The sequence below is a fragment of the Rattus norvegicus genome, chromosome 13, assembly GCF_036323735.1.
Source record: "Rattus norvegicus strain BN/NHsdMcwi chromosome 13, GRCr8, whole genome shotgun sequence".
Classification (NCBI taxonomy): Eukaryota; Metazoa; Chordata; class Mammalia; order Rodentia; family Muridae; genus Rattus; species Rattus norvegicus.
This window is the reverse complement of record NC_086031.1, coordinates 70271578-70284792: the sequence shown is the minus strand read 5'-3', so window position 1 is coordinate 70284792 and position 13215 is coordinate 70271578. Positions and strand designations below refer to the sequence as shown.

At 42.6% G+C, this 13215-nt stretch overlaps 1 protein-coding gene across 8 annotated transcripts in view; it reads right to left on the bottom strand.

Moving 5' to 3' along the window:
* Positions 1–7757, bottom strand: part of Acbd6 (acyl-CoA binding domain containing 6) — a 135563-nt gene extending 127806 nt beyond the window's left edge. For 3 of the 8 annotated variants that reach the window (XR_005492218.2, XM_039090468.2, XM_017598704.3), the window contains exons 1-2: positions 6996–7743; positions 1036–1100 (exon numbers count right to left, since the gene is read on the bottom strand). Coding sequence is in view for 5 of the 8 variants with exons in the window: in XM_039090468.2 (XP_038946396.1) it covers positions 1036–1100; positions 6996–7217 (287 nt within the window). In the remaining 3 variants the exon portion in view is untranslated. Of the gene's footprint in view, positions 1–1035; positions 1101–6995 lie in introns of all 8 variants that reach the window. The other 5 variants (XR_010056910.1, XR_595498.4, XM_006250031.5 and 2 more) reach the window with 4 other exon arrangements.
* Between the last annotated feature and the right edge of the window lie 5458 nt (positions 7758–13215).

Below are 13215 nucleotides of genomic sequence, written 5' to 3'. Positions count from 1 at the left end.
CACATGTGGTGGACATCCATACAGGCAAAACATCTATATACATAAAATAAATCTAAAAATGAACATAACAAACAAAACTCTATTCTAAGAGATCTTTAACCCAAGTATTTAGCATAAATACAGGAAGGTGTTCCTAAGGAACCATGTGACTTAGACTGTGACTGACACTGGGTACAACAAATTACGACGGACAACTTTAACTTAGGTTTGAAGTCATGTTCACGGGCTTAAGTCTAGGTACCAGAATTATAGTAATTATTCAGACATAGGACTGACTCCTTAACATAATGGGTACAGTGCAGTAAATAACTCCACCCAAATGGTGTTCGTTTGGTTTTACCACCAGGGCTGATGCTCACAAATCTTTTCTGTAACTATGCTCACTACTGTTTAACAATTTCTCTTTTTTTACTTAGGCCAGGTAAGAAAAAATAGTATGTGAGAATATGAATTACAGGTGAAAAATGTATTCAGAGTACAGAGAACCTGGGTCTAGTTTTGGATTTTTTAGATTTTCCCACTGCAAGGCCAAGGCATTGAAAAGTCTGAGATGGGGGTTGGGGATTCAGCTCAGTGGTAGAGCGCTTGCCTAGCAAGCGCAAGGCCCTGGGTTCGGTCCCCAGCTCCGAAAAATAGAAAAGAAAAAAAAAAAAAGAAAAGAAAAGTCTGAGATGGGGATTTATCTTGTTCTCCCTCCCTTTCTCTGGTGTTTCCAAAATGATGCTTCTGTATGTGGAAAACAGCAATCCCCAGAGGAACACGCAAGGAGACAACCTTGAGCAATGCGTAACAAAGAGCTCTCCCATGAGAGCGCCCTCTGCTGTGAGCACGCTTATTGACTTCAGTGCCAAAGATCCTTTACAGTCAGCTAACAGCAGATTCTTTTAATCCTCCCAACTCCCAGTCATTAGCAGCGAACAGCAAAGGGATTAATATAAAAATAATTCTTTAATCTGCTTTTAAACCCGTTTCTAATTCCTAAACCCCTAAGTCATTTCTGACAACCTTATTAAAGATTCCAAGAATTGTTCTTACCATTTTTGCTTTCCTTCAAAATCAAAGAAGTTTGGTTTAGGAATATTGCAATTTCCAACTTTGACCTAAAAAAGAAAAGGGGAAAAATATCAAGAATTTATTTTACTATTCTAAAGAACATCTGAGAACTTTTGTCTTTTCAAGTTTATTACACATATTTAATAACTATACATTATATATATACACATATATATGATAATAAAATTTAACATTCTTTGCAAAAAGCAGACAAAAGAAAAATATCAAATAATCTGAGGTGAAAACAGCAGCAACACCTGCAACAGAGGCACAAGGAGCAGCACCAGGTGTGGTGGTGTACACCTGTAACAGAAGCAGGAGGAGCAGTACCTGCAACAGGGGCACGTGGAACTCTGTGCAGTCAAAGCTATGAGTTCAGGGCCCTCCATGTCTATACAACATCCTCCAGGCTGGGCAGGTACACAGTGAGACCTTGTCTAAATTAATTAATAAAATAAAAACAGCACACAAGCAGTCTCAGCTTTCTACATAAGGTAACTACTAAACACACAGGGAAAAATGGGTGACAAATAACTCAGTTTCTAAACTAGCAGACTAATTATAAGACAAATTACAAATAAAAGTATAGTCTTTACTGCCATTAGAATACAACTTTGTAAGTTTTAATTTATTATTGTGTGTGTACGTAGGGGAGGTCAGGGGGCCACTCTGTGGAGTAGCTTCTCTTTCTTCCCACTTTTCTGTGGGTTCTGGGAAAAAGTTGGGCTTGCATAGCATGTGCTTTACATGCTCAGTCATTTCACCCACCCCATAACAGGTAGTTAACAAAATATAAAGTTCAGTTTTTCAGAATTCATATATTGGGGTTTTTTTTTAATGCTGATTTTCATGATTCTACTAGCACTTAATCCCTCCTCAAATCCAGGACACACTGTACTAAAAATGTACCATACTAGCTGGGCATGGTGGTACATGCCTTTAACATACACACTCAGGAGATGACAGCAGGCAGATCTCTGAGTTCCAGACCAGTCTGGTCTACAGAGTGAGTTTCAGGACAGCCAGGGTTACAGTGAAACTCTTTCTTTAAAAAAAAAAGGAAATAAATAATGAAAGCATTATACTAAATAAATTTAGATGTCAAAAGCTGGAAGAAAAAAGCTCAGAGCTACACAGTGAGACACTGTCTACACACACACACACACACACACACACACACACGTACACATACACATACACATACACATACATGTACATATATAAAATTAATAAGTGTACCATAGTAGGTAAGTTTAGGTCAAAAGCTGGAAGAAAAAAGCTCAGAGCTACACAGTGAGACACTGTCTCCATACACACACACACACACACACACACACACACACACACACACACACGTACACATACACATACACATATATGTACACATATAAAATTAATAAGTGCACCACAGTAGATAAGTTTAGATGTCAAAAGCTGGAAAAAAAACCACTCAAGTCTCAACAATAGTATAAATGCCATCCATGTGGTCACCACTTTTGCTATTGTTTCAAGCAAGGGTCTCACGTAGCTCAGACTATCTTTAACTCATGAGCCTCCTACTTCTACTTCTCAAGGCTGGAGTTACAGGTGTATACCACTATGCCTGACTTTTAAGGTTCAAATGACATTTGTAGCTAAATTATAGATTCTTTTCATTATAACAATGTAAAAATGAAAGTCATACAAGAACAGAATTCAGCTCTTGCTTACCACTGCCAGAAATAACCTCCATTATAAACACTGAATATACTCACTCATGGGGCTGGAGAGATGGCTCGGCAGTTAAGAGTGCTTGTCGCTCTACTGAAGGACCTGAGCTCAGTTCCCAGCACCCACATCGGACAGCTCACAACTGTCTTTGAATACCACCAGCTTCAGGATCAATCTGACACCCTCTGCCCTCCAAGAGCACCTGCACACATGCAGTATACCCCCACAAGTGTCACCCCAGTCATTTCCTCAGCTGTGGACCACGTAGTCCTCTGGTTCTTACTAAAAAGCACACTTCTGCAGGAGCACTGTCTTATAATTGGACAGAGAGTAAATAATCACCAATCAGCCTGTGAGGTCTTTACAAACCCGTCCTACAACTGAGGATACAGAAACTCAAGAGCATGTTCTCAACTCACACATAAGCAAATCCTGGATCAGTTATCAGGATTTATCAGGGCCTGACTCCTTCACTGTATCATCTGTCTTACACGTTTCAATCCTGACATCTCTAAATCACATAAACTGCCAGACCCTGCTGCAAATACAAAGGGAGACAGACAGACTAGACACGCACTATAGTACAGAGGTCACGCAACTTCTGCCTAGCTTCTCCAACTAGATGTATATGAAGATTATATCTTGTTTAAAAACAAAGGAGTGTGGGTGCTGGAGAGCTGCTAGCCCAGCACCTGCCACTCTTGCAGAATGTCTGGGTTCGGTTCCCAGGACCCACATGGCAGCTTACACCTGTCTGTAACTCCGGTTCCCGTAGATCTGATAACCTTTTCCAGCCTTGGCAGGCACCATGCACACCCACTCAGACTGAAACTTTTTCAAGAGGTGAGGGGTTAGGGCAACAAGTAAGACAGGTAGGTGGGTAAAAGCACTTGCCACACAGGCCTGATAATCTGAATTAAATCTCTGGAACCCACAGTGGAGGGAGACAACTAACCTGAAAGTTGTCTTCTGACCTCCACACAGACTGTGTCTTGCATACTCACGCGCGCACAAACACACACACACAAATGAAATTAAACAATCAAAAAACAAAAGGAGTTCATCCTCTTTGCTTCACCTGAACTAGAACACACATAGTATGTTTGTGAGAGTCTCTGGCCATGGAAGTGGAACTTGAAATAGGAGTTCTTGAACTCTGGTCATGTGATTCCTTTGAATTTTTAGAATGAGAATCTCCAAAGAGCTTTAGTATGTGTGGATTTTACCTGTTTTATATACAGATTAGAAATGAGAACTTGGACTGGGGTGGGAGGTATTGCTCGGTGGTTAAATCGCTTGTCCTGCAAGTGTAAGGACCTGAGTTCAGATGCCCAGAGTCAAACGAAATGCCAGGTAAGCATGGCTACTCACTTCTAATCTCAGAAGACAGGGATCCCTGAGGCACATGCTCTTAACTGCTGGGCTAGCTCTCCAGTATTCCCACCCCCTTTGTTTTAAGCAAGGTATTTGATTGTAATCTTCGTATATATCCAGTCCTGGAAGCTAGGCAGAAGTTGCATAGCCTCATGTACTATAGTGTGTATATAGTTTTTTATATTTGTATTTATAGTTTATATTTGCAAATTTATACTTGTAGCAGAACTCAGAAGTTGATGTGATTTTAGAGAGGCCAGACTGGCTGGCTACCCAGATGAGCTACATCAGCAACTGAGTGCCATGAGAGACCCTGTCTCAATGAATATGGCGGAGAGCAATCCAGGAAGAGTCCCAGCATCAACCTCCCACCTCTACATACACTCACAAATACACACATGCACCCACACATGTGAACATACATGTACAAAAAAATAAATCATATCTCTAAACTATTAATTTATTTAAAAATAAATCTAGTATATGATAATTTAAGTAATAAAATTGTATGGAAAAACAACTACATTGTAAACTAAAAGAATGGAAAACAAAAAAAAAATCTTATTGTCTATTTTTTAAAATCTCTTTACTGTCTGGCACAGTCGTACTGCCATACTTCAGTGACCTATCTCTGTATGTTGGTTTGGATGGAGGCCATAAAGCAATTTCAATCGCACATATAGTGTTAGAAATTATTTTTATAGCACTCCCAGGAACTGTGGATATTCTCTGATATTACACCCAAACTCAATAAATATTAGTTTCCCCAAGACCAGTTATGATGCAGAATCTGAATGCACTGTGGGTCTTTTACACAGTTGTAGTGAAAACCACCTGTCTGATTTTCATGTTGAATGGGACTTCTGCTCACACTGACTTTTAACATTATCTTATGAAATACAGAGATAACAGCTCAGCGTCAGTCGACATTTCCAAATGTTGACATACTGCATTAGACATTACTGAAACTTCCCATTCATTATCACCAACACGTATCTCATGAAAGTACTCTGTGAGCGTTGGGGAGCTGTCAAGCTCATGATGGTAGACTCCATGTTCCCCAAACCTCTACTTTTCCTTGGACAGCTCAAATATAGTCACTGGCAACAAACGTTTACAGCTGTCTTCCAGGTTCACTTCATCTTCAAGAAACTATCTGCCAAACACCCACATCTAAAAGGAGTCCATAAAGTTTTGGTTAAGTAAAAACGAAGTCCCAAGGAAAAAGAACATAGTTGACTTTGTAATTCAATTATATCTGATTGTCCTCAATTTCCTCAAAATAACCAATATAACCAGGTATGTAGCAGAAGTGCTTGTGTATTCTTTCCATTACACGACTTTTTGCTTGTTTTGAGACAGGCTTACCGTGTTGTTCCAACTAACCTGCAACCTGCTGTCTTGGAGAGAACCCACCTTTCCCTCCCCAAGGTGCTGGGAACAAGAGCATGCACCAGCACACCTGGCATCACACAAGATGCTGGCTACCCCTTGTACAGGGGCCTCTCAGGCCACATCACTATTAGCATGTGTTCATAATAACCATCAGTCCTCTAAAGAAGGCTCATCTCTACCCAGTATCTCAGGTTTAAGAATACAGCAAGATGCTCAGCGTGTAAACCGTGCTTGCTAGCAAGCCTGACAACCCAAGTTGAAACCCTGGGGTCAACTCACTGAAAGGAAAGAGCCAACTCCTGCAAGTTGTCCTCTGACCTACACTGTCACCCGAGTGCACACATGCACACACACGCACACACAGACACACAGACACACACACACACACCCAATACAAAATGTAATTAGAAATACTGGAGGGTCCTCACGACTACCTAAAAAAAAAAGACAAGAGTTCAGAAGAAATATATGTAACTCTATCAAGAAGCATTTTTTAATTTAATAAAATAAAAGAGGCTACTATCCATAACTTCATTTCTTTCAAAGTTCTAAAGAGCTGGGGGTTTCCTAATTTCCTAACCATTGATTTTTTTTTTCACATTTACATCTAGACTCCTTAACTAATCCTGTTAGCTTCTTAAAGGCGGTGTCATCATGTTCTTTCATCCTCGAATTCTCTGTAGACAGAACACCCAGTGTTCTGCTGAGCTGTTTCTGTTGACTAAGGGGAAGCAACAGTCTTTCCTTGTGGTACCTAACCTTGCAAGATAAATCAGTCTTCCGTTTATAACTCATACATTTCCTTACTTTCAGGTAAAGTTCAGTTTTAGAGTCAAAAACTGCACTTTAATTCCGGTATATCCATGTAACTTTCTAAGTGGCCTACTCCCCTGGGTCTTTTATTTGGAAATGAAAGCGATTCAGGATGCTGAGTCGAGAGTTCATCACCAGCCCTCCATGTTGCCTGCATGGAGCCCTTAATTTAAAAAAAAAAAAAAGTGTAGGGACTGTATCTAGCAGGATCAAATTCAGCTAAAAACACGGCAACTACATTTACAGTTTCTAAGAATCACAATAGTAATATTGTATTTCGCATTTTATATATAGTAATACTCCCTTAAATTCCAAATTTATTATTAGCATTACCATAGTTCCTACCACATGTCCAGTTGGCAACAGCGAATGACAAATTTTATTTTCTCATCCTCATTTTGTAAAGGTTCAGAGGCAAGGCCACTGAAACACTGTTATTCGGTGCCCGGCTATATAAATATCATTCGCAGGACAGCAGAGAGATTTTTTTTTCCACGTCCGGAATGATGCTATTCTCCAGGGTCAAAAATAAACAAATAAATAAATCGAAGCACATATACAAACTTCATCACGCTCGAACGTTAGCCACGCACATCTACTATTAAGTTTTTGGAGGAAAAGCCCGTGTCCTCTTATCCACCCATCTTTACCTGCTTGTACCTGGCATACAGGTACAGGAGCTGCTCCCTGCTGGCCACCTGAACCAGGCCTTGAACATGTGCGGCAGCCTTCTCAAACAGCTCCGCCAGGCTCCGGGTCGCCTCGGCCTCAGGGGTCTGGAAGGATTCCAAGTCACCGGAGTCGTCCCCGGAGCTCAGTTCCCCACCGCTGTCGCCCGTGGTGGCCCCCGCGGGTAGAAATGGTGTTGCCATGTCCACTAGCTCGCTGTGATCAGTCCTCTCCGGTGTGACGCGGGTTCCCGGGCCTGGACCACTAGTCCGGGTGAGAAGCTCGAGCAGGAGTGGGAAGCAGCTAGCTGTCTGGTGGTCTCAGGTGATTCTGCCACTCCGCCTACCCGGGCGCACAGGACCGCCCAGTCCTTCTCCCCTTTCCCCTCGGGCGGACCGAGCGCCTGGCTTCGCCCAGGTCGCTCCAACGGCGCGGGGTCTAGAGGCCGCTCGGCTGGGAGGTGAGGGGAAGCCGGCGGCGCGCGGCGAGCTACTGGGACCAGAGCTGGGAGGTGAAGCTGGGAACGAGCTCCGCGGGACGCGCGCCCGGGCACGTGCCCGTGGATACGGGACCTCGCCTGCTCCGCGAGCCCGCGCACTCCCGAGAAGGCAGTCGTGGATTAGGCGGGCGCAGTGCGGGTCGGCCTCAATGTTAGGGGAGGTCGCTCGTGATTTGGTGGAAATTTGGAGTCACAAACTCCGGAACTCACCCAGATAGGCCCCCCGGGGAAAGGGAAGGAGGCGGTCCATTAGGCAGTGTAGCTGCAGGAGTGGAGTCGCGGGAAACAGAGAGCGGAAGACAAAGGTTCCGCCTTTTCCTAACCACTCACTGTTTTGAATAGCGAATCAACAACTGCTGGAACCTTCCTTCACTGCCCCCACCGTGTGTCTAAATGGTCAAATGACTCCCATCAGTGTTTTGTTTTCCATACCTGCTGACCCCTCATTTCCCGTTTTAAGAGAAGGCTTCCCCAGGCCCCTCGAACCACCTTCCTTTAGCATCACCTCATCTCTGCTGCGGCTGTACTTCTTGAAGTGAAACCCAGAAATCCTGTAGCTCTGTCGCAAAGGGACAGGTCTTTCCACAGCCAGCACACTGTCAAAAAGAAAAACTATACGCATACACAAACTTCATTATATCCACCCATCGACCGCGTACATTTACTATCAGTTTTTAGAAAAAACACCTTTTAGTGTTCTCTCCTGCAGGGAGGGTCTTGAGAACCTCAACGTGGGATGTTGCTTGAAGAAACGGCTCTCAGTTGTTGAGGTGTCTCACATCAACGTGTGTGTGTGTGTGTGTGTGTGTGTGTGTGTGTGTGTGTGTGTGTGCGCGCGCGCGCGCACGCGCACGCGTGTTACTGCTAGTAGTGCTACTAGTAATGCTAGTAGTGATGGTGGTGGTGGTGGTGGTTATGGTGGTGGTGGTGGTGGTAGCTTCCACCGACCCAAAAGCTAAGAATGTCATCAACTATCTTCTTGGGCTTATAGAAAAGTTTTCCCCATCTCAACGTTACTGCTTCTATGTTACCTACCAATGTATTTTTAGCTTGCTTTAATTTATGACTTTCTTTGTTCTGTAAATCCATGAAACTGTTTCCACATTGAAATGATGGATTTGGGGTAACCTAAATTTGTGGTCACTCAAAGTGACTCCAGAATAAGCTGTTATTCATCTTTAAGATGAGTGCGGTGGTTTGAAATAGAGTGGCCCCAATAGGCTCATATAGTCAAATGCTTCATCAGCAGGAAGTGGTACTACTTGTGAAGGATTAGGAAGTGGGTCCTCGTTGGAAGAAATATATGATTGGGGATAGGCTTTGGGGTTTCAAAAGCCCAACCCAAGCCCAGTGGCTCACTCTTCCAGATCCCTGTAGATCTGAGAAGTAGACCCCTCAGCTGCCTCTCCAGGACAATGACTGCCAGCTTGCTGCCATGCTTCCACTATGATGAAAATGGACTAAACCTCTGAAACTGTAAGCCAGCCCCAATAAAATGCTTTCTTTACAAGAGTTGTGGTCGTGGTGTCTCTTCAGAGCAATGGAAACCCTAACTAAGATAATGAGGGATGTGGTTTTGGTATCAACAGTGGCTAGTATGTCCTAAATGTTGTGAACACACACACACACACACACACACACACACACACACACACACACGTGTATTCACTTATCAGTAATGGCATAAAATTAATAAAAACACTAGTAAACATAAGGCTGATACAAAGAGCTACAAAGAATGGTTATTGATTGACCATTTACACAAAACTTTGGGCAGAATGAGTGAACAATGAGAAACAGAAAGAAGCTCAATGGCTTGCATCTGAATTCAACAGTCTTTGAGAATAGAGAATGAATGTTTCCACTATTAGTCCCTCCTCGGAAGGAAAAACAAGGGCAAATACACCCATTTAAAACATCCATAGTGGTTTGAATAAAACTGACCCCCATAGGCCCACAGAGAATGGCACTATTAGGAGGTGCGGCCTTGTTGGAGTGTAGCCTTGGAGTGGGTGTGACCTTGTTGGAGGACATATGTTGGGGTGAGAGGGTGGGAGGAGAGGGGAGTTGGAGGGGAGGAGGGTGGGTGGGCTTTAAGGTTTCAGAAGCTCAAGCCAGGCCTAGAGATTCCTGTTCTCTTTCTGCTGCCTGTGGATCTAGATGTAGAACTCTCAACGACCTCTTCAATACCATGTCTGGCTGCGTGCCACCATGCTTCCCGCCATGAGGATAATGCACTAATCTGTAAGCCAGCTCCAATGAAATGTTTTCCTTTATAAGAGTTGCCGTGACCGTGGTGTGTCTTCACTAAGACAATGTGATAACTGAAGAGAATAAGTCAGCAGAGTAGACTGAAAGGATGGACTTACTTAATTCTAGATGGACAGCAGACTTTATTGGTCTGAGATGTTGGTGTCCCCAAACTCTGTGACTCAGCATCTGAGGAGACAGGAGACTGCTGTGCAGGGTCTGAGAACCAGACTTTGGAATGGAGAATTGAGGGGAGGAGGGGTTCACTAGGGTGGGAGAGAAGCCAGATGGCCTGGTTTTTGAGGCCTTCTGGCTCCAGGGTAGTGATGGGGATTAACTGCTCTCTGGAATTCCATGGAGATTGACAACTCAGTCCTGCTTTTATAGCCCTGGTCTTGAGGAAGGAGGTTTCTTTAATGACAATGACTTATTAAATCTCTTAATGTTTGAGAATCTTTTGTTTGTTTGTTTGTTTGTTTGTTTGTTTTTCTGAGACAGGGTTTCTCTGTGGAGCCCTAGCTGTCCTGGAACTCACTTTGTAGACCAAGCTGGCCTCAACTTAGAGATTCACCTCCCTCCCGAGTGCTGTGATTAAGTTCGTGTGCCACTATTGTCCAGCTTCAGGGGTCTTTAAAAAATACTTTTAATTTTATTTAATGCATATCAATGTTTTGCCCGCATGTATGCCTGTACATTATGTGTGTGCCTGGTGTCCACAGGAGCCAAAAGAGGTCATCAGATCTTCTGGCCTGCAGTTATAGATGGCTGTTGGCTGTCATGTGGGTGCTGGAAATCAAACCAGGACCCTCTAGAATAGCAAATAGTTCTCCTAACTGCTGGTCCATCTCTTCAGCCCCTGTTTGAGAGTCTAATCTTTAACATGTAAGATAGATACTGTTGTTTCTGCTTTATACATAGGAAATCAACAAAATGGACACACCACAGGCCCAAAGCTGCTCAGGTCTTAAGTGGGAAAGCAAGGGAAGAAAAATCAAAGACTTGAGCCAGGAGATAATCTGAACACAGGGAGCAGCAGATTATGAACCTCGAAGGTAGATTGAATGAGAGCTTCATAGACTTTTATGTTTCTATGTTTCTAAATTTTTAATTTATTTTGGTTTTTGAAAGGGATCTTACTATACAGTCTTGCCTGTCCTGGAACTCACAGAGATCTTCCTGCCTTCACCACCTAAATGTTAGTATTAAAGGCCTGCCCCACCATGCCTGGCTGTCTCTAGAGTCTTTATCAGAAGTGGAAATATTACAAACAACTCATCTGGCAGCCCCAGAGATCAAGGTTTTTCTCCTTTAATCTTTGAAAAGAATTATAGTTTCAATTTTAATTAATTATATCACTAAATTATATTTACAATGCCAGGATTTAATAGATATTTAATGAATTACTAGCAATGTAATAACTAATATTGATAAATTAATATAAATATTAATATCTATTTTAATAGACTATCAAGTCTCCACTCTGGTCTATATTGGGGGTGTTGGTCTGGTGCTGCTATGTATTCAAATGCTAAATACTGGCCTCCAAGATCTGGTTGCATTCCAGATGAGCACATTCTTACCAAATAATATTATATGAACTTTGCTGGTCAGTCTTTCTCTGACTGATTAATAAGTAAATGAATAAAAGTGGCTGAAACCAATTGTTGGAGAAAATAGAGGTAGGTGGGGCTTCAGTTATGGTGCTGGGTATCACAGGTAAAGAACACAAAGAGAGACAGAGAAAGAAACAGAGAGGGGGAAAAGGAGAGGAGAGGGGGAGGAGAAAGAAGAGAACAGGAGGTCGCTGTCAGACTGGATGAACCCGGAACACATTGCCAAGAGTGGTGCACCCTGAGGACAGACTACTGGAACAGAAACAGCCCAGGCAAGACTCAAACAGCAAGTAACGTGGGAGAGCAGTTGGAAAATGCATAGTCTAGCACAGAGAAATAGGTTAGGGGTAATCACCCAGCGATTATGCTAAAACTGATTAAATAAATTAATAGGACTCTGTCTCAATTATTGGGGGGCTGGCTGGATCAAAATAAGAACTAACCGAGTTATTAAATAGCCAACAACAGGTCTGGATTTTTTTTTTTTTTCGGAGCTGGGGACCGAACCCAGGGCCTTGCACTTCCTAGGTAAGCGCTCTACCACTGAGCTAAATCCCCAGCCCCAGGTCTGGATTTTTAAAAAGGATTTGTAGGCTCTATTGGCTAATATTTTATTTTAAAATACCTGTTTATAGATTCCATTAACATGGTTTTCCTTTGTGCTGATTAGGTTGGTTTGGTTTGGTTTGGTTTTTTTTTTTTTTGTTTTTGTTTTTGTTTTTGTTTTTGTTTTTTGTCGACTCGACACAAGTTGGAGTCATCTGAGAAGAGGGGAACTGAATTGGGAAAATGCCCCCATCAGACACCCCTGTAGGCAAGTGTAAAAGTATCTTTTACTCACCTGACATAATTGTCATGTTGGAAGCTTACTGCTAATCTTAGGCCTAGTCCTGGAAGCTTCTAGCTTCTGTATAGTCTTATCTAGGCCTAGGATGTTTTCAGCCTCTGAGACTTACTGCTGAGTAAACTCACCCTTTCTAGCTCTTTCTGAACTCGGGATCGCTGGTCCAACTTTGCTGTTCTAGCTCAAATTTCTCTCTGGGCTGACTGATTCAAACTGGCTTCTCTCAGTTTCTGACTGAATTGTTCTACTTGGCCTCAGACCTATCTTTGGCAATATGTTCTAAACTTCTTCTCTGGCTCATTCTGTCTTCACCTGTGTCTAGCTTGTTCTCTCTCTCCAACTGGTCTTTGTACAACAGTCCCAGTAAAACTGTCCTCTCTCCGTTTCTTTATCCATTGCTCTCTCTTAAGTTGCCTCTTTTTTCCCCCTCTGTTCTGTCAAATTTTTCTCTGATTCATCACTTTGTCTGCTTTTTAATTTCAAATATAGGTGCTTCCTTCTACAAACTAACTTTTCATTGTTTGGGATTAAAGATGTATACCAAGGTCATGTCTATATTCTAGTCAGAGTAGCTATGTTGCTAAATTAAAAATCTTTCTACAGATCAGGGGCATTTTCTTGATTGATGATTGATGTGGAAGAGCCCAGCCCACTGTGGGCAGAACCAGACATGAACAAGCAGTCCTGGGTGACAGAAGTCATGTAGGAAAGGCTACGGCAAGCAAGCGAGTTTCCTGGAGATGGCCCACCAATTTGCAAGGCTGTGATGGATGCGCTCTGGAGAGGTACAGCCCAGAGACTTCATCTCAGGATCGTCTCTCGCTACTGATTTGCTTTTCCTGCCATTATTACATAGCCTAATGATTCTTGGGCATCGGTCTACCCTATTGGGCAAATTTCCTGATGATCAACATGAAGATGAACTTTCATGAATTAATGCTGTTTAGATGAACTAATGACTTTATAGTAGTCCCGATTTGATTCAAATAATTTTA